Consider the following 25,256-nt stretch of genomic DNA (forward strand, 5'->3'; position numbering starts at 1 on the left):
ACAACCACGATCCGTCTAACCCCTACAAATCAGTCAGCAAGAATCAACCAAGAGTGAAGAAGACAAAAGTGAAACTTACATTCGCATTTCAGCGTAGACATTGTGTCTGGTGTTCATGATCTCAGACAACTGGCGGATGAAAGCCTCCAGACCCTTTACCTGTCGGGCGATGTTATTGAAGTTTTCCTTCGCCTCATGGTATTGCCTAGAAGTTTCAATGACCAACAACTTAAGCATTAAAACGTCTTAACAAATAAACCTCACCTACATTGTATATATGATAAACAATATACGTAGATGCACTTCACAAATATGCAGGCAAAACAACCCTTAAATAAAAGTACTGTGTCAGCACCATAGTACATTCTCAGATAATACCATGGAAAATCTGAATGATTACCTTACTCATTTATGAACATGGTAAACCAAGATACTTCAAAGAAAACCACAACACTATGATGTTACATGTCCAAAAACATGTTTTTGCCTGATACTTTTAGCTACTTTTGTTCATTGTGGTATTTTTTCATAATGTTTTTATTCCTTTTTAAAAGATTACACACATATGGAGAAAAAAATGTGTCAACAATCCTAAAATATCTACATTTTGGAAAAATCCCTCTTTGAAAATGTACATTTTTTGATATCTTATTTGGACATGGACATAATTATTTGATATCTATAGAAATAGGTTTAAGAAAATAGTTTCATATAAGGATTACTTCATTTTAAGATCTGAGAGGAAATGTGTTTTGTCATGCAAATAGTCTCAATGCAACGGATCTTAACCGTTCTAAAAATAGGCTACTGTTTTCTTCATGTCAAATATGATTTCTTATTTCTTTCTTTGATTGTGAGGTGAAATATCATCCGGTCGCATTCTTTTGACATGTTTTGTGAGATCTGTACCTGACGATAGTGTCTCTGTGTCCTTGTTGGTCCTGCTGTGTGTTAATCTTGTGTTTAAGGCGGCTGATTTCACTGTCCAAACTCTTAGCCGTTCTCCTCACATCCAAGCGGTCAGGGCAGATTTCAGAGGCTTTTGCAATGGATGCCTGTCGAAAAAAAAACAGATTCAGTCAAACAAACGCTAATCTTTTCATATCTAATGAATTAGTGTAAGATGTCAATGTTTGGTCACTTGTAACTCCTGCTCCTTGACATTCAGGTTCCTCTTTAGTGTCTCGATCATTTCCACATGAGTTCTGCGTTTGTCTTCATAGTGACTTTTGTGGTGTTTACTCCTCGCCACCTCCTGATCGCTGTTGCTCAATTGCTCCTACACAATCACATAAAAACAAAACTGTTTACTAGGTTGGATACATTGATATTTAATAAATACAAAAATTTAATTCAGAATTAAGTGAACTTGAGAATCATGAGCCTCATTTTAAAGAAGACTTATTCTGCTTTTTGATATTTCTAACTTTCTTTAGTGTGTAATAATGCTGTTTGAGGATGAAAAAGTTCTGCAGAGTAGTGTTGCACGGTGTACTGATACTTCAAAAGTATCGCGATACTCGGAAATTAAAAACGTCACGATACCTAAATTTATCAGTATCGATACTTAAAAAAAAACAAACAAAAAAAAACGCCTCCCTATGGACGTCTGTGTTTTTTTTCCTGACGCACGCAGCAAAGAATCTGCCGCTGTCAGTGTCATGTGACAAAATACTACAGCGAGATGGCTGCATGTGTGAGTACAAGTGGTCCACGACTCGTAGAAAAAGATGACGCGAGGAGTGACATATGGAAGTACGTTGCCTACCTTGCTCTGTTGCACGGTGCACCAATACTTCAAAAGTAAATCGGAAATTAAAAACGTCACGATTCCTTAATTTATTAGTATCCATACTTCTAAGAATGACCGCGTTCCAGATTTGTAAGGCCGGCGACACACTGGCTGCGTGTCGTGTCCGTTTTTATTTCAGCTCCCATGTTAACTGCCTGCGTGACACACGAGTCTGGGCGCAGCTCGAGATGTGCGGAAAACGCGTGCATGCTATAAATAGAACCGACGCCTATTTTTCACGCGTCACGCAAGCGTGTTGGAAGCGTTCCCAGGCAAAATAGAATAGGAAAAGATGTTTCTATGTCATTTTGACACGAATACATATTAATAAATGACAGTTTGATGTTTGAAAGTTTGGACATATATACAATATAAATGTAATTAAAAAAAAATATGATCGATTTTCAAATATTGCACCTCTCAATACAGAACGAATTATTCTGTAGCCTATTTTGCCATCAACACTGCCGACGTTGTCTTTGCTGCTATATTCCACAACTCTCTCCCCACATGTCAAATATATCACCAATGAGGCTTATCATATGTTACCAATATTAAACATTGTTTAATATAATCGCTGTTCATATTTTTATTCAAAGTTCAGAATCAAGATAAAGCTCTTATGTTTCTTATGATAAATGAGATAATGCTGCTAAATTTATTAAAAAAAATTACCTTGAATGTCATTGCTCTAATTTATTTTTTATATTTTGATATTTCATATTTTGTTCAAATGTTTAATATATCTGCTGTTCATATGTTCATTTATTAGTGTGTTATATGATTAGAATGTTGTCCCGGTTTTAAAATAAAGCACAGCAATGATATTTGAGAGTGTTTCTCCCTTTTCAGGAAAAGTATCGAAAAAGTATCGAAATCGCAATACTTGACTTGGTATCGGTATCGAAACAATAATTTTGGTATCGTGACAACACTACTGCAGAGATACAAAGTACAAAGCCACTCCAAAGGGAGATATTCTCTGTATCAGTGCGCACTGTTTCTGAACTCCCTGAAACGCCCCCCACGCCCCTGCAATGGAGGGCTTCATAGAGACAGGAACTAAACAGAGTGTTACTGACAGACTGTGAAGAGAGGTGCTGCAACAATGTCAAATATGTGAAAAATAATGTGGCTTTTTTTTCTGTGACTTTGGAAAAGGGCATAATATGGCTTGAAGCTTGACATATTTAAACATTAGCTGAGAGGAATCTGGTGGTTAAAAGTCGTCCAGAAGCGGCTGGTCAGGAGGAACTAATGATGTTACTCACTCTTGAATAAAACTTCTCTGACCTTAATGGGCTCAGCTTCCTCTGCGATGCTGCTAAAAGCTTCCCTCTGCTGCCGGTAGAGCTGCTCAGCCTCATCATATTCCCTCTTGAGAGTCAGCATCTGCTTCCGCGCTGCTTCAAATTCCACTTGACACGCACTTATCCGGCTGTTGAGCTCCTCCAGTTCCTCCTCCTGAACACAGAGACATAATGAGACTTAGAAATGCACCATCACACTTATCTTCATAATGAGGGAATATGTTTGTTACCAAAGGTTTCAAGTCCTCAGACTGTGGTTCCTCAACATTCTGCAATTCTGTCAGCTCTGCCTGAAGCTTCCGACAAAGTTCCTGTTAGTCAAAATAGACAAAAAATACATATTAGGCCACATTCAGACAAACACTAGGATGTGGTCTGTGCACGGCTGGTATTTAAGTGACCTGGGCCTTCTTTTGCTCTTCATAGGCTCTGCGAAGATGACTTCGGTTCTGTTTCTCGTCTTCACTAATCTGCTGCATGTTTTGCTGAAAGCAATCCAGATCTGTTCTCTGGGAATGTAAGGCAGACTGCAAATGTCTGCAGAACAAAGAAAAAAGGGTTTGAGCTTTCTTGAATAGTTTATGAGCTCAATAGAAAACAGTCCATAATAATATCAATTTCAAATCACCATCAAATTAATGAAAAACATCCAAGTAAAGTAACAACAAAAATGCTGACACACACACACACACACACACACACACACACACACACACACACACACACACACACACACACACACACACACACACACACACACACACACACACACACACACACACACACACACACAGTATCAGTATCAGTGCAAAGTCTTGTTTTAAGAGAATTTTGAAAACAGCTGTGCTGCTTATTATTTTTGTGGAAACCTTGATATATTTTCTCAGGATTCTTTGATGAACAGAAAGAAAATTATTATTTAAAATGTAATTTATAACATTATAAATGTCTTTACTGTCACTTGATCAATTGAATGTGTCAATTTAATCAATTTAATTGTTTCTGTGTGCTGTTATCATTATGGAGTGGACTATTCTTTTACATTTAGAAATTCTTTTTTTAGAAAGATCATTATAGTCATCTTCCTTTGTATCAGGGTTTCTGCAGGGATCTTCAATTTAAATGTAATGCTTTTTAATGCCATACACGACCCATGACTAACCATGGATTATATATATATATATATATATATATATATATATATATATATTTTTTTTTTTTTTTTATATTAGTGCTGTCAATCGATTAAAAAAATTATTTTGATTAAAGCACACATTTTTTCCACAATTAAAAACACTTCATTTGTTTAGGTTTATATTAGTTTATATATTTTATAATGTAATAATTTCACAATTAATCTACAAATGAATGTAGAGACAACATAAAGGCCAGTCTCACTGATACTAATACAGTTATTGATATCTGGATGAAAATTATATCTCGCCCCTAATATTAAACGTTAATTATAACCATCCAACATTACAGTGTAATTGAAAGCTATCAGTTTTTTTAACATTAGGCTTTAAAAAAAATGACAACTTTTAATTTAAGTGAACTCAACAAACAATCCTCACATAAACCTATAATAATTTGCCCTTCCTGTCTAACAGGATGTATACAGAAATTGAATAAAGTTATCAAACAGTCTGCACAGCATAAATTATAGATTAAATATAGACTAATCCTTATTAAAGGTGCATTAAGCAACTTTTCATGTTTAAAATACCCGTTTTTCTAACCCATACATGCTTAAACAATTGCCTGATGGGCTGAATGAGCCCTTCTATGATCACTGCGATTGCCTCTATAATCCTGTACAGTAAAAAAAAAATAAGAGGGATTCGGGACGGAATCGACTGGGCGTGACGTCATGCGCGTTCACGCTCACCTGGCTATGTCTGGCAGGTTTGTGTATTCGCCGCCATTATCCACATCAGCGAAGACAACTCAAGCGACTTTTGCAAAAGTAGAAGATGGATTCAAAGAGACCGGCTTCTAGTTCATCCCAAAACCCAACGCAAACTCCACATAACCGCGTGCACAACTCTGGTTGCAGTTTCGCGTGTCACCAGAAGGGGGCATAGTTCTGCAAAAACTCAGAGACTTGCGCAATGCACCTTTAAAGCTACAAGAGCTCTTTGGTCAATAGCCGTGAGTAATTTTCTCTGGTGCCTTTGTACTGTGATTAACTTTACTGACAGAAAGCTTTATTGGCTGCTGTCCCTTAAAGAGCAACCGCTGCTGCACGACACATCTCACACGCGCCTCATTCTCTCACAACTCTGCGTTCATTGAAGACTTTATTTCACTAATTTAAGACTGCTCTTATATTATGAGGATACTCACAAAGCAGACATTTTGGCATAATTGTGTGTTATTGTTTGTTCAAGCGCGAAAGAGGACCGTTTTCTGGCAAGCAGTCTGTGCGCACGATACTGGTGCGCGTTAAACTGGACAAAAAATAATCTCATGCGTTAACGCGTAAAAAAAAACCCGCAAAGTGAGTTTCAACAGCGGATGTCAAGCTGATGAGAGAAAGTTACTACACATAGTTAATTGCTGTCTGCCTTTTACCGTCGATTTGTGACTGTCAGACTGCATATGAGATTTTACGGCGTTGATTCCCATCTACCCAACTTAAATACCTTTTTAAAAACGCTGCAAAATCCTTCATTTTGACCACCAACGGGCTGCAACCATGTTCTAAATTGTTTGTCTTCCTTGCACTTTCCCAGTTTGCTGGTCTAGTCTTATTCCTGTTGTTCCTGCTGTTCAAAATGACTCGCGTCACCTCCGCAACTTTGCTCCGGCCGCAGGCAATCACCCAACTGGTTCCGCGTGTTTATCAATTTAATTGTTAAGTTTAGGATTACAATTTAATGCTTTTTAATGCCATTTAAGGCCTTAATTATCGCAAAATCCATTTAATGACTTTTAATGCTTTTTAATGCCCCGCGGACACCCTGTGTATGAACAGGGCTTTTCTCTCCAAATGTTTTGATGTAAAAATATCTTTTTACTACAGTTGTGGGTATCACCCTGCGGTTTAGTAACATGTTACATGTAGAAATTTTCATTTAAAGTTAGGGATTTTGAAAGATCAAAGACTAGGATATCCATATGATATGTTTTTAGCCATGCATCTCAAAATTGAGTTGAACGTTTTCAAACCTGATTTCCTCTTCGACATCTTTGCTGAGGTAGAGCGCTCTGTTCTGCTCGCAGGAGTAGTAACGGTTATAGAAGACCTGGTCCCCTTCTTGTGTGTAAGCCTCCCTGCAATTGCGTGGTGGATGTCCACTCATCATGACCCTTCTCGCATCTTTAGCGTTCTGTGGAAAAGATGAACAGAGTCCTTCACTTCACAGGACGTGGAAAAGCAGTAAAATGCTCGTGGTCCTCCTCCCAGTCTCACCTTGATGAGCAGAATGGTTTCGATTCCCCTCATGTCGATCAGGCAGTTGGCCACAACTGGATTCTCAATGTCAAGTGCCTGGAGGACTGATGGGTATTCAGGGTGATTGACAGCCCTGAAAACAAATGAAAAATATATTTCATCCATCTTCACAATCAGACAAGTTTCCTTTTGTACTTGAAGGACAAACTAGTACTGGCTAAAAACCAGCATGAGATGAAACCAACCCGACAGTGACTACATTTACATGCACCCTCATAATGTGTTTATTATGAGATTTAGGCAATATTGCGATTCAACTTTACCTCATGTAAACACAATACTTTTTTTGCGTATCAAATTGATGTGCTTAAGCTCATACTTGTAGTTACCATAATCGTGATAAAATGTGGGATATACAGATTTTAAATCACAGTAATAAACAGGCATTTAAACACTTAAATTGAATCTATTTCATTGACAAAAGTGAGCAGGTGCTTGTGACGTACACAGATGACTTTTTCATGTGTAGATTTTTAAGATTTGTAGATTTTGTGTGCTGAAGTTCATGTTAATAACGTTGCACGACATGAATATAATGCGGTATATTAATAGTCAAAAATATCTAAATGAAGACATTTTAGACACGCCCATAGAAATGTGTTTTCCATTTGATGCAAGTAGATTAAACAACTGTATGTGAGTTCATCATTTGTGCTGTGCATTGGGGTAAGTGAATAATGGTGGTAAAAATAACCACAATTCTGTGAATAATCAGAATAATGAAAACCATGTGAATGGGAGTGAAGAGGTTTGCTCTTGACATGTAAGCATCTAACTGTGCTTAAGTTCTTACTCTGATGATTAGAAATAATCACATTACTGGTGCACATGTAGTCATGTTTCCAGGTGACACTAGAAAGAAAAAATCCAGGCTGGGTGGTCAGTGGGTTTTTTCCTGCAAATGTGACCTTTTAGAAAACAACTAAAAATGCAACCCAAATGTGGATTTACCAGTATATTAACAGCATGTAATGGCGCTTTTCCACTGCATGGTACGGCACGGTTCGGCTCGGTACGGTTCGACTCGGCGCGGAACGGTTCGGCTCGCTTCGCTTTTCCACTGCGTGGTACGACTCGACTCGGTACGGCACGGTTCGGTTCGCTTTAGCTCGGTTGCTTTTCCATTGCAGTTAGTACCGCTTCAAACTGGGTGGGACTGATCGTTATAGTTGCCGCCTCTACTGCCATGACATCATCGTAAACGCGCCACATTTCAAACGCACAACACAGTGGATGGTGCTCTTGATTCTCGGCATGTGGATGTTTTTAAATTAAATTAAACGTTCTTATAATGGTTTACTATATGGAAGGAAAATTCTTAACGTGTAATTAAACGTTGCGTTCATATTCTGGGCTCATCTGATTTTTTGTACATAGCATAGCCTACTTTGTTATGATTTTAGTATCATAATGATTAATAAATGCACGCACAATTATCCGTGAACTTGATTTGAACAAATGCCTTTCAACTTGTGTGCACAATTCAGAATTAAATTAATGTGCAGCAATCTTTACAAATAGAGAGTCTAGGCCTAATGTACTGTTTTAAACTATAGCCTACTGCCATTAAAAAAGCACATTTAGTTAATGTTATGTTATTTTTTTCCATCTGCCTATGTTGATTATGAAAAGTGAACAGAACGAGTAGAGAGACATGGAGCGAGTCAGACATAATTTTGACCACTTCATTAAGTTTTGTTTTGTAGAAAACCTTTCTTTAAAGTGAATTTCGTTTTGTATAAATTGTATCTTAATTTTAATAATTTTTTCATCAAACAATTGCCTGGATTGAATAAATAAGATGCAAAATAGACTATTTCACCATTGAGGCGCCCGAGCGGTCACTTGCATTGTACGTTAACTGGAGCGCATCTCATCCTCAAATACACAAAGCTTGAAATGTCTTTAAACGAAATAATTCAAAACAAAAAGAAATAGGCTACTCTCTTATGTAATCCATTATGTGCATTTCTCTCTATAGGCGCGTTTACTACGAATATGGCGATCGTCAACTTCATCTTTGCCATGCACAGACACTGACAGAAAACACTATTTTATAAATAAAAATCAGTGCACGCGTTTTAATAAAATTAAAACTTTAATTGTGATCATTAAAATAATTGAATATTAAATATTTTGTGGCCAAGTTTTGCTCATTTATTAATAGTATATATATAGGCTATATATAGGCCTAATTTTATTCAATTGAACAAGCGCAAAATTCAGCATTCAATCAAATATTCAAAAAGACTTAATAATAATGTTATTTCAACATAATATCTCGTTATTTCCACATAATGTGCGTGCAACAAGCAAGATGTGCGTTTGTAAATCCGGGGACGCGTGCACTGATTCTTATTTATAAAATAGTGTTTTCTGTCAGTGAATGGCAAAGATGAAGTTGACGATCGCCATATTCGTAGTAAACGCGCCTATAGAGAGAAATAACATTATTATTAAAGGTGCATTGCGCGAGAGTCTGAGTTTTCGCAGAACTACGCCCCCTCTGGCGGCAAGCGAAACTGCAACCAGAGGTGTGCACGCTCACGGACCACACGCACACGCACGCTTGCACGAGCTCGAGCTGGTCATAACCCAAGGAGCATCAGCCGCACAAATCTTTTGTTTACAATCATAATGTCTTCAGAGGTAATAAAGTTTTAAATCTGCAAGTAATTTAAAATATGTGAAAGGAAAGGCAATTGAGTAAATAACACACTTATGTGTGAGGGAAAAAATGGGGGTAGTAGAAAACTTCGTTTTTTATTCCCATCTATCTCCATGTTGAACTGTGTTATGTGTTTACTGTATCCACTTATGACTATTATTATGGAAACACGTTCATGAACAATATAAGTTATAACTTTGTAAAAGCTCAAAATTGTAATCATGATACCATACCATACCAGTCTGCCGGTCAACAAAGTACACCCAAATGTCTCAAGGTAATAAACAATCAAGTGGCACTATGACGTTACCATAAAAGCCAAACAGGCTAATCCGCCGAAGATTTGCGGGGGTTTAGCCTGTTTTATTGATCAGCTAAGTAGCATATTCCAATAGCAATACATCGTAATTAAGCAGTAATTTGCTCAAAATTTGTGTCTAAGTATCTAACTTATATATCAGCATTTTATATCACAATCATTCTGAACCTGATCACTGACAATGGTAAGTTAGTAAAACCTATTCCGATTGTACATTTATCTAGCTTACGCTAAAGCATTACACATTTTATGGATCGTCATTTATTGTCATTATTGGCCGTATCAGACATTAGAGAATGGGATATATCTTACCTTTTTATCAAGAAAAAAGCCAACTGAGGATCCCGTTTGAGCCCTAGAGCAGACCGGAGATCTCTCCATTTGTTGAAAGCCTTCCCTATGTTTACTCTCGTCTTACCCCGACGCCTGTCTGACTCCAATTTGGACCTTTTGGTTGCACTAGACAAAAGTTCTCTTTTTTTTTTTTATCTTACATGGAGTTTGCGTTGGTGTTTGAAATGAACTACAAGCCGGTCTCTTAGAATCCATTTTCTACGGAGAATGGCGGCGTCGGCGCATACACAAACCTGCCAGACATATGAGCGTGCCGTGAACGCGCATGACGTCACGCCCAGTCTCAGATTCCGACCCGAATCCCTCTTATTTATTTTACCGTACAGGATTATAGAGGCAATCGCAGTGATCAGAGAAGGGCTCAGTCAGCCCATCAGGCAATTGTTTAAGCATGTATGGGTTAGAAAACGGGTATTTTTAACATGAAAAGTTGCGCAATGCACCTTTAAGTCTTTTTGAATATTTGATTGAATGCTGAATTTTGCGCTTGTTCAATTTAATAAAATTAAAACTTTAATTGTGATCATTAAAATAATTGAATATTAAATATTTTGTGGCCAAGTTTTGCTCATTTATTAATAATATATATACACACACATATGTGTGTGTGTGCCCTCAGCACATGCGTTAAAAATTATCCGGCGCCGCCCCTGACTGCAAGAAACAGTTTGCAAGAAACTTTTTAACTGCAAGACACTACAGCGTTGGCTGTTGTCTACTGGCTATTTAAATCTAGCGGGTTTGTCTCGTGCATGGTCTCGTGTCGCAAATACAATGACACTGGTAGTGACGATTCTGTCTGACCAATCAGTGATCTTCAGTGTTTTCACGTCACATTTTAGTATCGGTACGGTACGCTTGGAACCTCAACAGAGGTGGTACCATTTAAAGCGAGCCGTACCGTACCGTACTATGCAGTGGAAATGCGCCATAAGTGAGCCGTACCGAACCGAGCCGTACCGTACCATGCAGTGGAAAAGCGCCAAAGCGTGCCGTACCGAACCGAGCCGTACCGTACCATGCAGTGGAAAAACGCCATAATACTGTCACAACACATTTACAGGAAATGAAAATAAAGCAGAAAAAGACGAATAACAGAAAACAATGGTAACCATCAGGGATGGAAATTAGCACCCGCCACCAGCCAAATGCGGGTGATTTTGTGTTGTGGCGGGTAAACTCGCTTCACCTACCGGCCACCGTGGCGGGTAAATAAAAATATACTGTTTCACACAGACGGCGGACACTTTTAGAGGACGTAAGTGTAAGCTGAAATAAAGTCTTTCACCTCAGAAAAACGGACTTTCTTGTTCTGTCACGTCAGCCGTTATCCTGTTCTCGTAGCGAACACTCTTCAATTGCACGCGCAAATGCGGCGGCGCGCGCTGTGTATCGCCTCACTGTATATAAAGTGCAAAATAAACTACGAGCATGCAACGCCGTTACGTTGTAAATTACACAAAATAAAAGTAATGCAGGGATGATTTTCATTCTATTCACCAGGAGCAGTTTCCATGGTTCATTAACAGTTATTGTTAATACTGTTTATTCACCATGGTAACTGTCGTTTCCATATTAACCCCAAAATGCCACTTTATTTTTCTTTGTGTTATTTTTTATATTTTTAAATGACTCTAGTGGCTCATACCAACATTGTATTAACAAAAACTAGTTTGGGACTGCTATTTAATAGCTTTAGCATAGGCCTAATGTTTATTTATTAGTACTAGTCTTTACTATTAGTCATATTCTTACAATTTATGTTAAGTAAAGGGGGACAGTACTTGTGTGTGCGGAAATAGCCGGTTTCAATAAAACTACTTGTGACATGTCATATTTGGCTTTGACTTTGACTGAACATTTGCTCTCACTTTACGGAAAAAATATTGGGATATATATCGTATATCGATATTCAGCCTAAATAATCGGGATATGACTTTTGGTCCATATCGCCCAGCCCTAATTTCATTGTTGGGACTAAAAACCTAAAACTGGAAGCCATAAAAGACCACGAATCATTCAAATGCCACATCCAGGTAAAAAAGAGAAATATATAAGAGAGAAAGAGAAAATGTCAGTATTTCATTGAGACTTGAGATTAAATAAACTGCTTAAGTATTGTAGATCCTGTAGTATTAATTTTCACATGCAGTTACACATTGTCGGTTAAAAACAAGAAAGTGGCTGGTAAAAACATTGAGTGGCTGGTAGATTTTGAAATCCACCAGCCACAGTGGCCGGTGGACAAAAAAATTAATTTCCATCCCTGGTAACCATTGCTAAATAAGTTTGCAGGTCAGGTGATCTTCAGCTACCTGCTGCCGACATTGTAGAGCGTGTCAGTAAATGTGCTGACGATGATCTGAGGTCTTCTGCCAGACGGGAAGCAGCGACTCATGATTTTCTGTAACTCTCTCTCGTCAGCGTAGTTATCGCAATAGAAAGCTAACATCAGAGACTTCAGACAGCTCTCCACTGCAAGACCCAGCTCTGGATCCCGAAGTCGGATGCAGGATCCTAGAAACAAAAGAATTCCATACGACATTCCTTTTCAAAGTATACTCCATTTGATGGTGTGTGTGAGTTTCATCATTGTCTAGTATTTGTGCTTTTTCTCTCCAGAAGTTATGATCAATAAAACTGCCTTTATACTCATTTAAACTAGAGTTGCGGTATATTTTGATTATTTCACATAAGCGCGTGTCAACATTAACTGAAGTATACTCTGGGCTTAAGAGCTAAACTACATCCTGAAATAAATGAGAGAGAAGTAGCTTGTCCAAGCTGTAAAGTTCAGGATACTTACCGAGTGGTCCAACAGGTTTCCTCCTGAACTGACCCCGGTGGTCAGCCTCATCTATAGCCCTCAGCAGTGCTGGCATGTGCTCTCCAAAACGACAAATTTGGTTATTTCGACTGTTTTCCATAGCAGCCAGGCCACGTTGCTTAGAATCTATCGAACGCTGCAGGTCCTGCTTTTCACGGCTACAGAATGACAAGAAATGAAAAGTGAGATAAGTCAACAGACAAAATAACTAGACTAGAAACAAAAAGAAGCATTTGTTCAAGATCCAGTGGAGCCCACATAATTTTTTTTTAGAAATGCTTCAATTTGACCCTTTTCCCCACCCAAATTTAATACATGTTTCATTATGAATTATGTGGTCAGAATCTCAATAAAAGCAAGAAACTCTGCTGGGATTGTCTGTATAAAGAGTTCCCATGGTTTTGAACGATAACGAATAACGATAACCTTTAAAAACAGACTTACTGTGAGCTATGAGGTTGTTAAAATATGGTATTATGGTTCTGTTGAAGCTATCGGCCTGCTTTATTTCAGCTTTTTTTGTTTTTAGAATCATATGAAAGCAGAATTCCTTGTGAAAAACTACATAACCCATTATTTTGCAGAGAAATGTCCACCAATCAGAGAAGCAACATCAAAATAACTTTTTAGCACCCCAGTGTTTCCTCTAGGATTTTTTCCAGCTGTGTTGGCAGGCCCATGGGGAGGGGGCGTCGCCCATGAGTGATATTCCCTTAGGTGAATTGCCCTAGGTGTTTAAACCTCCCCTAAGTATTATAATATGATAGTCTCCAATTTAGAGCGGCAAAGCGATTATGCGCATCCCGTGCACTTTAAGCAGTTGAAGTTACAGCGTGAAGCGCTTCGCATTGAAAAGTTCAAACCACAAAGCGAAGAGATATTTGGTGCTTAGTGTATTATATCTATGCAACAGTTTATTGAGCCTTTTCTTTTAACAGCTTTAAATTTCAGTTACATGAAGTTTAGCATGAAGGACAATTGATAGTGCTCTCTACTCCAGTGCTGTAATCTAACAGACACCCGGGAGAAAGGAATATGATTTAGAAAGCGCAATAAACTCCAGCAAGATAAAGTCATTTTATGCAAACCATAGACCTTTATCTACAAATAAAGTATAATAATGGGAACATTGATCTTGGAGAGAGTGTCTGAATGCTGAATGGAGAATGACTGAGGAGAGATGAGTTTCCATTCACTTTAACTTAACGACTTAAATATTCATTTTTACCTCATATTATGATCGAACGAAGTCTTGGAATATAGTGCACGAAAACTTTATGGTACTTTACAATGTTTTTTTATGCCTTTAGTAGGGCTGGGTACCGAGTTCGATACTTTTTAGGTACCGACCGAATTGCCTCGATACTATCGAGTATCGAAAAATAACTTGTTTTTCGGTACCAGATTTCGATACCTAAGGGGTTAACTCGTCAACGTCAGTGCTCAAACAAATACATATGAAATGCACAACGACACGCCTAAATTCGCTCACGCACATACACGCAAACTCTACACACACGAGACGCGCGGAACTCTCCGCACATACTCTTATGAGACGCGCACGCGCACACAAACTGTCCATGCACATTCTCATGAGACGCGAGCCTATGGACGCGAGCACACACACACAAACTCGCGCACATACTCAATGACACGCAAGCACACACACTCACAATACCCTAAAGATGTGGAAAAGTCGATCAAAAATGTAGCTACATTTCTCCAGGCTCGATGCCAACAGCGCGCGATGCAGTATTTGTGGTAAAATAATGACTGCAAAGACGGTACCGCGACAGATATGATGAAGCCCTTGACAGTGCACGGAGTAAACATAAGAGCAGAAAGTTGCTGCGTCTTCGACTGGTAAATGAAGAGATACCTTGTTGATCACTCTGACAGTGTTTATATTGCAATAATGACCTACTGAATGTACACTGCCGTTCAAAAACATTTTTTTTCAGTAAGCATGCATTAAAGTGATCAAAAATGACCTTCCAAAAACTGTTTTCATATTTCAGCTTTGACAACACAGGAATAAATTACATTTTGAAATATATTCAAATAAGATTTTAAATTGTAATACTATTCCACAATATTACAAGTTTTACTGTATTTTTGATGAAATAAATTCAGCTTTGGTGAGCATGAGCTCTTTATAAAAAAATATTTTGTACCTTATGTATATGTATAAGGAATATTTTGTTCCTTTGTGCTTTTTTTGTTCCTTTGTGCACTGACTAAGGAGCATGAGTCAAACTGAAAAAATAAAACCAAAGTTTTTCTGAGGTAATGTGTTATGTAATCTTGTTAAAATGGATTTCATAAAATTGGTATCGAAAAAAGTATCGATCAGGAACCGGTATCGAAATCAAGGTATCGGTATCGGTATTGGTATCGAAATTTTTTGAACGATACCCAGCCCTAGCCTTTAGTGGGGCTTAACAATAACCCCAATAACCCCATCAGGCAATAATCGGACCTCACTGAGAAGCTGCAGCCGTGGTGGGGTGATTTTTGGTGTGGCGGACCACCATGGCAGAATGAATGTAGCAGAAACACTCACTTCCATGAAGCTCTACGAATGACGTAGAGTTCCTACACTGTCAAACTACTTAAATATTTGTATGCATAATATAGCCTACATGGTTTGCAATCAATGTAAAATAAATTGTTTCTATATAATCAACATCTGTGAATAAAAAGATTTAGATTTCTCCATTGTTTTTAATGCGATTATGTCATTTGCGATGCTTCATGAGATTGTTCATGGGACTGAATGTTCTTTCTCTCAATAAAGCCACAAAGTACAGTCTTGTACCTTTGTCTTTTTGTTCTTTTTAAAATGTGAAAAATTTGCTTTAAATTAAAATTTGCAATGCTGTGTTTTTCTTATATGTCTTATATGTTATGTCTAATAACTCTTAAACACAGACTTTTATAGAATCCCTTTGGGAAAAATATTTCCAGAACTAAGGCTGCTGAAAAAGTGGGCTGGCACTCTATAGAGAGGTTTCAATACCACTATTTAACTACCATTGCTCTTGGATTGTAAAAAAAAAAAAAAAAAAAAAAAAAAAAAAAGGTATAACAACAATTCACATTTACACCATTTGCATATTTTGCTATAGAAATATCCATGAATTTTTAACTTTTATATATTAAGTCTATAAAAAACATGGAAATTTCCATAAAAAAAATAAAAACATTGTAAATGGTGTGACGTTTCCAGACATGAAAATGTTTAATTTTCCAGATATTTCAAGGCTTGATCATGGAAGACTTTTATATAGTGAAGCCATTTACCAACATCTGCACTAACCTCACTCTGCCCAGCCTTTCTTTCGCAGAGGCGCAGGCCTGTTGAAACTGATCGATCTGCTGAGCCAGAGTGGAGTCCTGGAAACTAAGATCTTCCAGCTCAGCCTGAATGTGATTCATCCTCTCCACACGAGCCTGAGTGTCAGCTGAGTTCGCCTGACTTATGCTGGACAGAGAGGAGGGGAAGGGTCATAATGTAACATCTGGAAATGGTACAAGGATAATGTTGTGTAACATTGTTTCCTTTTGGTGCACTTTTCAAGTACCTCCGTTTGAGTTCTTGGATACGCTTGTTGAGCTGAGCTTTATCCTTCTCAAGGTCTCTTAAATTAGTTTTTTTCCGATGAAGTCCAGCCTAAGCCAGAAAAACAAAAACAATTCCGTCAACCAATCACCACTGAGATGTGAGAGCATAAAAAGCAACTGTTCAGATCCGATTTTGTGTGTACCGTTGATACATTTTTAATTTAGCAGAATATCTGCATTGGTTTCAATGGTAATGACGTTGTGTTTTTTTTATTTTTTTTTATCTCATTCTCATTTTAAAGAACCGATATCGATTAATCTTTCTTATGTGTAATTTAAATGTAAGCAGCCTACAAATCAGTTCATTTCAACCATTAATATTATAGTGATGTACTAACTGGGCTTACCTGAATAGGTTTACAGCATTAGTTAAGATATTTTTTTCCCAGTTAATCAATATCGAATCGAACTGAAACGCAAGATTTTGAATCAGAATAAAATCGTGGAATTTGTCAATGCCCAGCCCTAAAAACACAACAGCAACACGGAGGGGTTTGTAATACAGATGTTGTCTTACAACATGATGTGTGGCCACGGCACTGGAATAATATGCCTAATGAAGCAGCAGCAGAACGTAGGAGGCTGGCATGCGCTATTTTAAGGCCCTTTGACACAGAGCGTGACGCGATAAAGTGAAGCAAATCATAGACAAATGGTGCTTTCACATCGAACGTGAAACGATTGTTCGCCTTCGGCTAATTCACGCCTGCACGATAGTTGGCTCTGACCAAGAATGCATTTTTTTCTTGTGTATGTATCTCCCACATGGCTTTAAGCTCATCTGCTGTACAACATACAACAGTGAATTGAGATAAATAAATGTTGTTACTACACCAGCAACACAAACTATCTATAATGCTTACATGACCTTACAATAATGATTTAACCCTCTGGGCTTCTTTGTGCAAAAATGCACGAAAACATTTACGTTTTGAATTTTTACATTTTTTTGCTTCATCGGAGGGGGATGAAACTTGGTGACTTTTGTTATATTACCTATGTGAACACACAAAAAAATCAAGGAGATGATTCAGATATGTTAAAGGGTCGTAAAAAAAGTCACACTTAGCTTCCTTCGTGCAAAAATGACCGACCATAGGAAATGAATGGGAAATACGAAAAAATAGAAAAAAATCTGAGAAACTTTTGGTGGTACAAACTACAAATCAGCCACTGTGCAGAAAAAAAAGTGCACAGCAATGAAGGGGTGACACTCTAAAACATCAAGAGTGCAAATATGACACCCCCTTAGCTGCATCTGGATAAATTATTATTATTTTTTTGGGATAAAGGAATCAAAAGTTACAGCATTTGGAACAGATATTGCCTTTTTGTACAGTCTTTGACGCCCCCTCATGGGCAATTGTTTCTCCATGAAGAATATCTTGTCATAAAAGCAACAGATTATGCTAATTTTGGGCTCATTTTAATTGTAATAATATGCTGTAAAAAATGAAGTGCCATTTTCAATGATCTGTGAATGTTTCATGAGCTGTATGATGTTTTTGGCACATTGCAGTACATTATTTTATAGATTATGAAAAAATATATATATATTTATCAGCAATTAACTCAGCAATGCTTAAGATTTTTTCAAAGTGGATACATTCACTGTAAAGTTCAGACTCTATGCTTTCAAATGACATCAACTTTGTGTTAAGGCAAAAAAAAAAAAAAAATGGTACTGAATATTTTCGCAGCTAGGTGGCGCCTGCTGGCGGTACACTCAGTTTTAGAGGGATTACTCATCACTCGTTAGGAGTTAATACATGTGATTAGATGCATTAAAAAGCTGAGATCCTAAGCTTTAAAATGATATATATTTTGTGTTGTTCCATTCAGTGGTTGCTTAGTAATTAGATTTTTTTCTTTCCGAATGGGAATCAAAAAAAAAAAAAAGGCCTATAGGCGGTTAGAGGTCTGCTACCCGACCCGAGCCCGACGGGTCCCGAAAAATGTGCGGGTTTCGGGTCGGGTTCGGGTTAATGTTTATTGAACAGCCTCGGGTTCGGGTCGGGTTCGGGTTTGTAACTAAGAAAAACTAAATAGGCTATATATAGTTTGCGTGTCGTGTGCTTTGCCTGCTTGCTGTGTTGTGGTGACCGGCACACGAGAGAGAGAAAGTTGCGTGAGCAGATGTGCAATGTGTGCAATGCATAGGCTACACAGACCACAGACAGGCTCTCTCTCTCAAATTTGATATATATACATACCGTATTTTCCGCACTATAAGGCACACCGGATTATAAGGCGCACCTTCAATGAATGGCCTCTTTTAGAACTGTTTTCATATAGGGCGCACCGGATTATAAAACGCATAGAATAGAAGATACTGCAGTCAAACGTTTGACTGGGTTTGCGTTATGCAGTGGTCACCAACCTTTTCAAGCCTAAGATCACATCCAAAGTCCAAATGTAAACCAAGATCTACTACTTGCAAAAAATTATGAAAAAACAAGTGGCTGAGCTGTAAAACCTTGTTTATACTCGACGCGTCCGCATGAGCGCGAAGGTAATAAAAAAGTAATATCCGTCTGCTCGGGCAGATTCGGCTCATAGTCGTGCATCTTCGGATTCGGAGGCGCGCGCGCGGCAAAATTACGTCATTGTAACAGCGCGCGCGCCTCCGCATCCGAAGATGCACGACTTTGAGCCGAATCTGCCCGAGCAGACGGATATTAGTACATCTCATCACACCGGCACCCAGTTAAATCAGTTGTATGGTCTGGTGTTCAGTCTAAAACAAAACAGTTGCGTCAAGTAGCCTATAAATGCCTCGTCTGTTTGGGGAGGTGCGCGCGCAGTCAGCTGAGGCTCGCGCTCCGGTGCCAGGCGAAAGTATAAACAAGGTTTAAGTCAGCGGTTGTTTCACAGACAGATCCATATATAAGGTATTGCTGTTGTTCATTTAATTTGTTTAAAAATTCACATTTCATCCAGAGCGGTTTCTTCTCGCTAATATTTTGGGATTCACCTGCACGCCAAAGAAAATAAATTCTGTCAGCTGCCTACCGAGTTTGAATTTGATATAAAATGGTATTTATTTGCTGTGAGAAATAGAGTGGACCTCGGGTTCGGGTCGGGTTCGGGCTTAACGTGTAAATGTAATTGTCGGGTCGGGTCGGGTCGGGTTAAATAATCGCGGGTACGGGCCGGGTTCGGGCTTCAGTTTAAAGCCCGTGCAGACCTCTATAGGCGGTTACAGGACATTACACACATTTATATATTTTTAAAGCCACTAGATTGTGCTCTTCTCACTTGATTTTTTTTTTTTTTTTTTTGCCTGCACTATTTTGATGTGAAATGTTACATTTATTGAAAAAAATAATAAAAAAAATTATATATATATATATATATATATATATATATATATATATATTAATTCTAATGGAAAAAATAGCTCATAAAAATTATATAATTAATGCAAAGTATCATAAAAATCTTAAAAAATTCTAAATAATAATAACAAAAATATATTTCATTGGTTTTCCTGAAAAAAAAAAAAATTACATTTTAAGGCTTCGTACGTTTTTGCACGAAAGGAAGCCAAGTGTAACACATTAATGAAGAAGCCCAGAGGGTTAAATAAATACATCAAAATACATCATAAAATATAATCAGCTAAGTAACAGGTGCATTAGAGCTACAATTAGCATCAAGCTACACACAATTTATAAGATTACTGTTTTTGTTCAAAACTCACTTTAAACCATCGGGTGCTTGTAATAACTTCCGATTGCGATCTAAAGTGGATTTTGATACTATGAGAAAATATTGGCATAATTGTCTCTTTTAAATATTTTGTATTGTCTGTAATATATTTATTTTCTAATGGACCTTGAGTCTTGAAATAAAGTTGAATTCTATATATTGGGCAGACATGCATTATTTTTAGTGTTTTATAATGGACTGAACGCTACACCTTCTAAGCATTTCTAATGTAAACATCCTTTGTTATAAAAATACCCGAGCCACATCCAGAACATTTTATATCGTTGTAATCACAAGTCTATTTTGCTTCATGTTTCATCTGTAGAAACGTTTCTCTCAGTTGTTTATGTATGGAACTCAGAACAAGGAAGAATACAGGACGTCGTCATCCAGAAGGGAAAAAGTTATGATCACATAATATGATTGACAGATCTAGACCGAATGAGCGCTCTCTGACTCATAACACACTGGCACCTGGAAGAAAACAGGTTGCATAATTCAGAGGAAAATGAATAGAAATTATATTCTGTAAAAAATAAATATGAAGTAAACATGTGAGACTTTGTTGCTTTGCTTCTGTATGTGTTTTTCCCTCCCTCTCTTGTGTTACGTCTCCTATTAAATCAATATTTCTCCAGATGTGCACAGTAGGGTTGTAACGGTATGAGATTTTCACGGTATGATAATCGTCTCAGAAAATATCACGGTTTCATGATATACGGTATTAAACAATCATTATTATTATTTTAATCATCTGCTACAATGGCTCTTAAATGAATGAAAACAGATAGGGTTTTTTGGTTGAACATATGGTTTATTAAAACAAACCTTTTTGTATGAGTCTACCTTTTGAAAAAATAAGAAAGAAAAAATAAATTCCCAATTGAACAAACATGTCTAATCAATTGAATTCATAAAACCTTAACTTATTTTTATTCTTAATTTATTAATTATTATTTCAGATAATTATAAGATAGTAGAGTCTTATAAAATGTATTTCCTCAGAAATTCTGGGTAACTTGTCTGATATAATTTGTCTGGATTCTATGATTTAATACAAATATATTATTGAAAATGCAATCAGATGAAATGTAACAACTTTTGTTTGTCTGGATAGGTTTACTAAATTAAAACAGACAAAAAACTATATTTCTTAATGTTTAAATAAACTTTATTATTGTTGTTGTTATAACTAAGCTATATTCTATTGTACAATAGTAACATTTCGTTAAGCTAAATCGAACTTTTATTTTGACAGGTTGTACTAAACACCTATGAGTTTCAGTCAGAGTGTATTTGATGATGATTCTTTTAAATAAAAGAGCAGCTCTGGATATGTTCATGTGTTCACGTCCTCATATGAGTGAGACAGCAGACGCTTTAAACACCATGAGCGTCAGCGTCACACATACTTGAGTATGTACTAGGCGAAATGGCGCTGCTCATTCACACAGAACAAGCAGAATATAGTTTTACAGTATAGCATTGTTTTCCGATGTATATTAATAGACACACTCATAGCGATTTGGATTAATTTACCATTTAGAAATTTAAATATGTTCGACATATTTCCTCCTTTTGCAGCCACTCTTCGTCCATATTTCTAGACACAACTGACCTGTTGAAGTTTCCGAATGCCTTCCTACAGTTGCTTAATAAAAGCGGGCTTCCCACACAAACAAACGTACATGTCTCATTAGTATGAGAAAAAAAAAGAAAAAAAAAAGATTTTAACTGTCGGTCTCGGGTCGAGCTCGGACATATCTTTGTGCCTGTCGGACTCGGGTCGGGTTCGGTTACTGCTCTGTCGGACGCGGGCCGGGCTCGGACAGAAAAATTCCCGATCAGCACTCTAAACTGGATCCATCTTCGAGGAAAATCCCGCGTTCGTTTTTCAGATGACAAAAGTATACTTGTTTTCGGCGGGGGAAAACGAGATTAGAATTCGCAGCCTCTGTCTGCTGCACATGTATTGGGTGGAGTCTAAGCAGTCAAGTGAAAAGAAGTTGCATATGCGCAGATGAGATCTGGTTTATTTTTTATTTTATTTTTTTCAAAACCGCGGATTAGCAAATGTTTACGATATGATAATCGTACATGCCAATATCGTGATAAATCGCCATACCGGTATACCGTTACAACCCTAGTGCACAGTTTTCAACTAAGATCACCACTGGAAGTTGATGGGAAGAAGAGAAGCCATAAACTGGAGCAGATGCAATTGAATGTGTGTGTGTCATATATACTATTCAAAATATCAATAAATACCGATTGTTATTTTGCACTCCTCAAAAAGTTCTCTGTCACAGGCACCAACGATAACAAGAACTCAACATCTATTCTCATCTTTCTTCCGGAGTACTTTTATTCTGTGTTTACACTGGTTTTCTATTTCTATTTGTGCAACAGCAACTGCTCCGGGCACGTGATCTAAGGCCGTGTGTCCACCAAAGCGTTTTTTTCACGCGGCTGGCGTGTTTTTTCAATTGTTTTCAATGGGAGCGCCGCGTTTTTTTCACGCTGAAGCGCCGAGCGCTCGGCGTTTTTTACAGGTCGCCGAGAGTTGAAGAATGTTCAACTTTGGGTAAAACGCAGCGCTCATCACTGTCACTTTTTACCCAACCATCCAATCACAGTGGAGGAAGGGCGGGACTAATGGCACCGACCAACCGCCACATTCTGCTTGTACAACGTCAACAGATGACAACAACAAGCATAATAACGGAACAAAATCATTTAAAACAAGAGCCAGAGAAAATACATTACATTGTATCGACATTGTTATGTAGAATCAACACAGAAACAAAATATGTGTGAAATGAGATACTAGTAACACTCTCACGGATATTCCGTATCATAACAAGCAAAGTGTCTCAACTGAAAAAAACCGCAACGCTGCCAAAACGCTCTCAAGCGCCCACAGCTAGGCGTTATCAGCAGAGCGCATAGTGTTTTCAGCTGGCTAAAAACGCTTTGGTGGACACACGGCCTAAAGCTCAAATCTAACTGGACGGCCCATTTTATCACAGGGCGACAGGGAAAATAATCATAAAACTAGTCAGAAAAAATAAATAAAAATCTTGCCACGATTGATCATGCCCAGTGTGAATAGCACCATAGGGATCTATTGTTTTGATTCAAGAGAGTCATCGCATTGTACATTCGCATCGCTTAATCGTGTAGACCAGGCCGACTATCAGTATATTGTTATTTTCCACTCAACCTGCACTTTGCAGCAACAATACAACCTTGTTTCTGCAGAGACTTTCAGCATGTTTCCAACAAAGTCCTTCATGTTTAGGTTTCATTTGGTTAAAAAAATAAATAAAAAAAAAAACCAGCAAAGCCATGCGAAATAAGATCAGAGCGGTCAGCCTGAAATGGATTTGCAGAAGTGTGATTTGAATAGGTTTTCAAATGATTTGTCAAAATCGTATTTCACACCTGCTTGCTAAATATGATCCGATTCCAATCGTATATGCACAAAAATCAGACCTGGACTAACAGTCTGAACAAGGCTAGAGTTTCCAACCTATTGTGCTGTGCATGCATGTTTGTGAGATTTTGAGAGTTTGATTTCGCACCTCGGCTGCTTTGAGATCTCGGTTGCGCTCCTGTGCTCGGCTCTTCAGCTCAGCACACTGTGGCTGCAGCTGCTGCATCCGCTCCGTCACACCCTCCAGCTGATCCTGCAACTGCTGGAATATCCTGTTGGCCTCCTGAACTTTCCCCTACAAACAAACAAAACCAAAAATAGACACCGCACATTACTGTCAGTCAAACATAATTAGATTTGAATTAGCATTTTCTTCACAATGAGAGAACTATTAGGGCTGCTGGTTGTGTACAACTCAACAGTGCTCTGTAACAATGGCAGAAAGAAAGCTTTGAGGCTGGAGCCCAGGGTTGCTAAAAGATGACAGTATGAACGCAACTGGAATATCAATGAGGTTGCAGGCCTGATGTATTTGCCCAAGAGCATATTCTAGCAGTAATGGCCTCGTTAAAAATGGTCTTTTGCCATTATGAAAAAAATGTATGCATGTTACAGGAGCATTAATAAATCTGTTTCGTCATTTGGGTTTCTCATTGTTATCAAATAAGAATAAGGAAATCCTGGTCTGCCGAACCTGATTGTGATCTTTAAATGTTAATGGGCAGGGAAAAAACTGAAGTCATGTCATCATTGTGTTTATAAATTTGCAGCCCGATAGAAAAATGTGCCTGTGCTCTCTTCAGAGGCGTTGTGTCAACAAACTAATCTTATTGTAAAACTAGATGGAAAGAAATGGCAAAACAGGCTGTTTCAATCTGATTGGCCGGCTTTAAAGGGAAAGTTCACCCAAAAATTGTGTCAATATTTACTCACCCTCAAGTTGTACCAAACATGTATGAGTTTCTCTCTTCTGGTGAACACAAAAGAAGATATTTTAAAGAATGTCGGTAACCAGACAGTTGATGGACCCCATTAACTTCCATAGTATTTTTTTCCTACTGTGGAAGTCAATGGGAACCATCAACTGTTTGATTACCGACATTCTTTAAAATATCTCGTACATGAAGAAACTCATACAGGTTTGGAACAACTTGAGGGTGAGTAAATGACAGAATTTAGATTTTTGGGTTAACTATCCCTTTAAGCAATTTTGAGCACTTCTGAGGAAGAACTCAATGGTTAGCGGCATCAAATTTTGAATGTTATACAGACTTTTGAGTTTGATGCACTTTGTAGTAATTTCTTTTAAAATCATTTCCAGAAATTTGAGGTATTTTCAATACAACTGTTGTGCTATTACTTACATTCCATTTGGTTACACTTTATTTTAAGGTGCCCTGAATACAGTAATACAAATAAGTACTGAATAACACTAATCAATTACGATATATCTTATTATACAACTTGCTATATCTTACTATATCAACATGCATAATACTATAATTATGAGTATGGTTCAGGATTGGTTGCTTGTAATTATGCATAATTTTTATTTTTTAAACGTTCATTCATAAATCCCGTGGAAATACAAACCTGAAGACAGAACACAATGAGCGCAGAAGGGATGGGCTACATACAATCTATATGTCAGGCAAGAACAAACTCCCACATTTGAATGGGAATAACTTAAAAGCTGAAATCTGGACCAGATTGTATCCTGTAGTCAAATGTCTAGCTACATGACACTAGAGGATACTG

At 37.7% G+C, this 25,256-nt stretch overlaps 1 protein-coding gene across 1 annotated transcript in view; it reads right to left on the minus strand.

Annotated features, from left to right (window-relative positions):
• Positions 1–25,256, minus strand: part of LOC311292725 (structural maintenance of chromosomes protein 6) — a 39,709-nt gene that overhangs the window by 2,517 nt on the left and 11,936 nt on the right. The window contains exons 11-23 of the mRNA XM_084412514.1: positions 23,647–23,793; positions 16,312–16,400; positions 16,047–16,211; positions 12,707–12,885; positions 12,216–12,417; positions 6,518–6,632; positions 6,274–6,434; positions 3,504–3,639; positions 3,333–3,413; positions 3,086–3,256; positions 1,142–1,279; positions 910–1,055; positions 80–205 (exon numbers count right to left, since the gene is read on the minus strand). Of these exons, the coding sequence (XP_084268640.1) occupies positions 80–205; positions 910–1,055; positions 1,142–1,279; positions 3,086–3,256; positions 3,333–3,413; positions 3,504–3,639; positions 6,274–6,434; positions 6,518–6,632; positions 12,216–12,417; positions 12,707–12,885; positions 16,047–16,211; positions 16,312–16,400; positions 23,647–23,793 (1,856 nt within the window). The remainder of the gene's footprint in view (positions 1–79; positions 206–909; positions 1,056–1,141; positions 1,280–3,085; positions 3,257–3,332; positions 3,414–3,503; positions 3,640–6,273; positions 6,435–6,517; positions 6,633–12,215; positions 12,418–12,706; positions 12,886–16,046; positions 16,212–16,311; positions 16,401–23,646; positions 23,794–25,256) is intronic.

The sequence above is a fragment of the Rutilus rutilus genome (assembly GCF_951802725.1).
Source record: "Rutilus rutilus genome assembly, chromosome: 6".
Classification (NCBI taxonomy): domain Eukaryota; kingdom Metazoa; phylum Chordata; class Actinopteri; order Cypriniformes; family Leuciscidae; genus Rutilus; species Rutilus rutilus.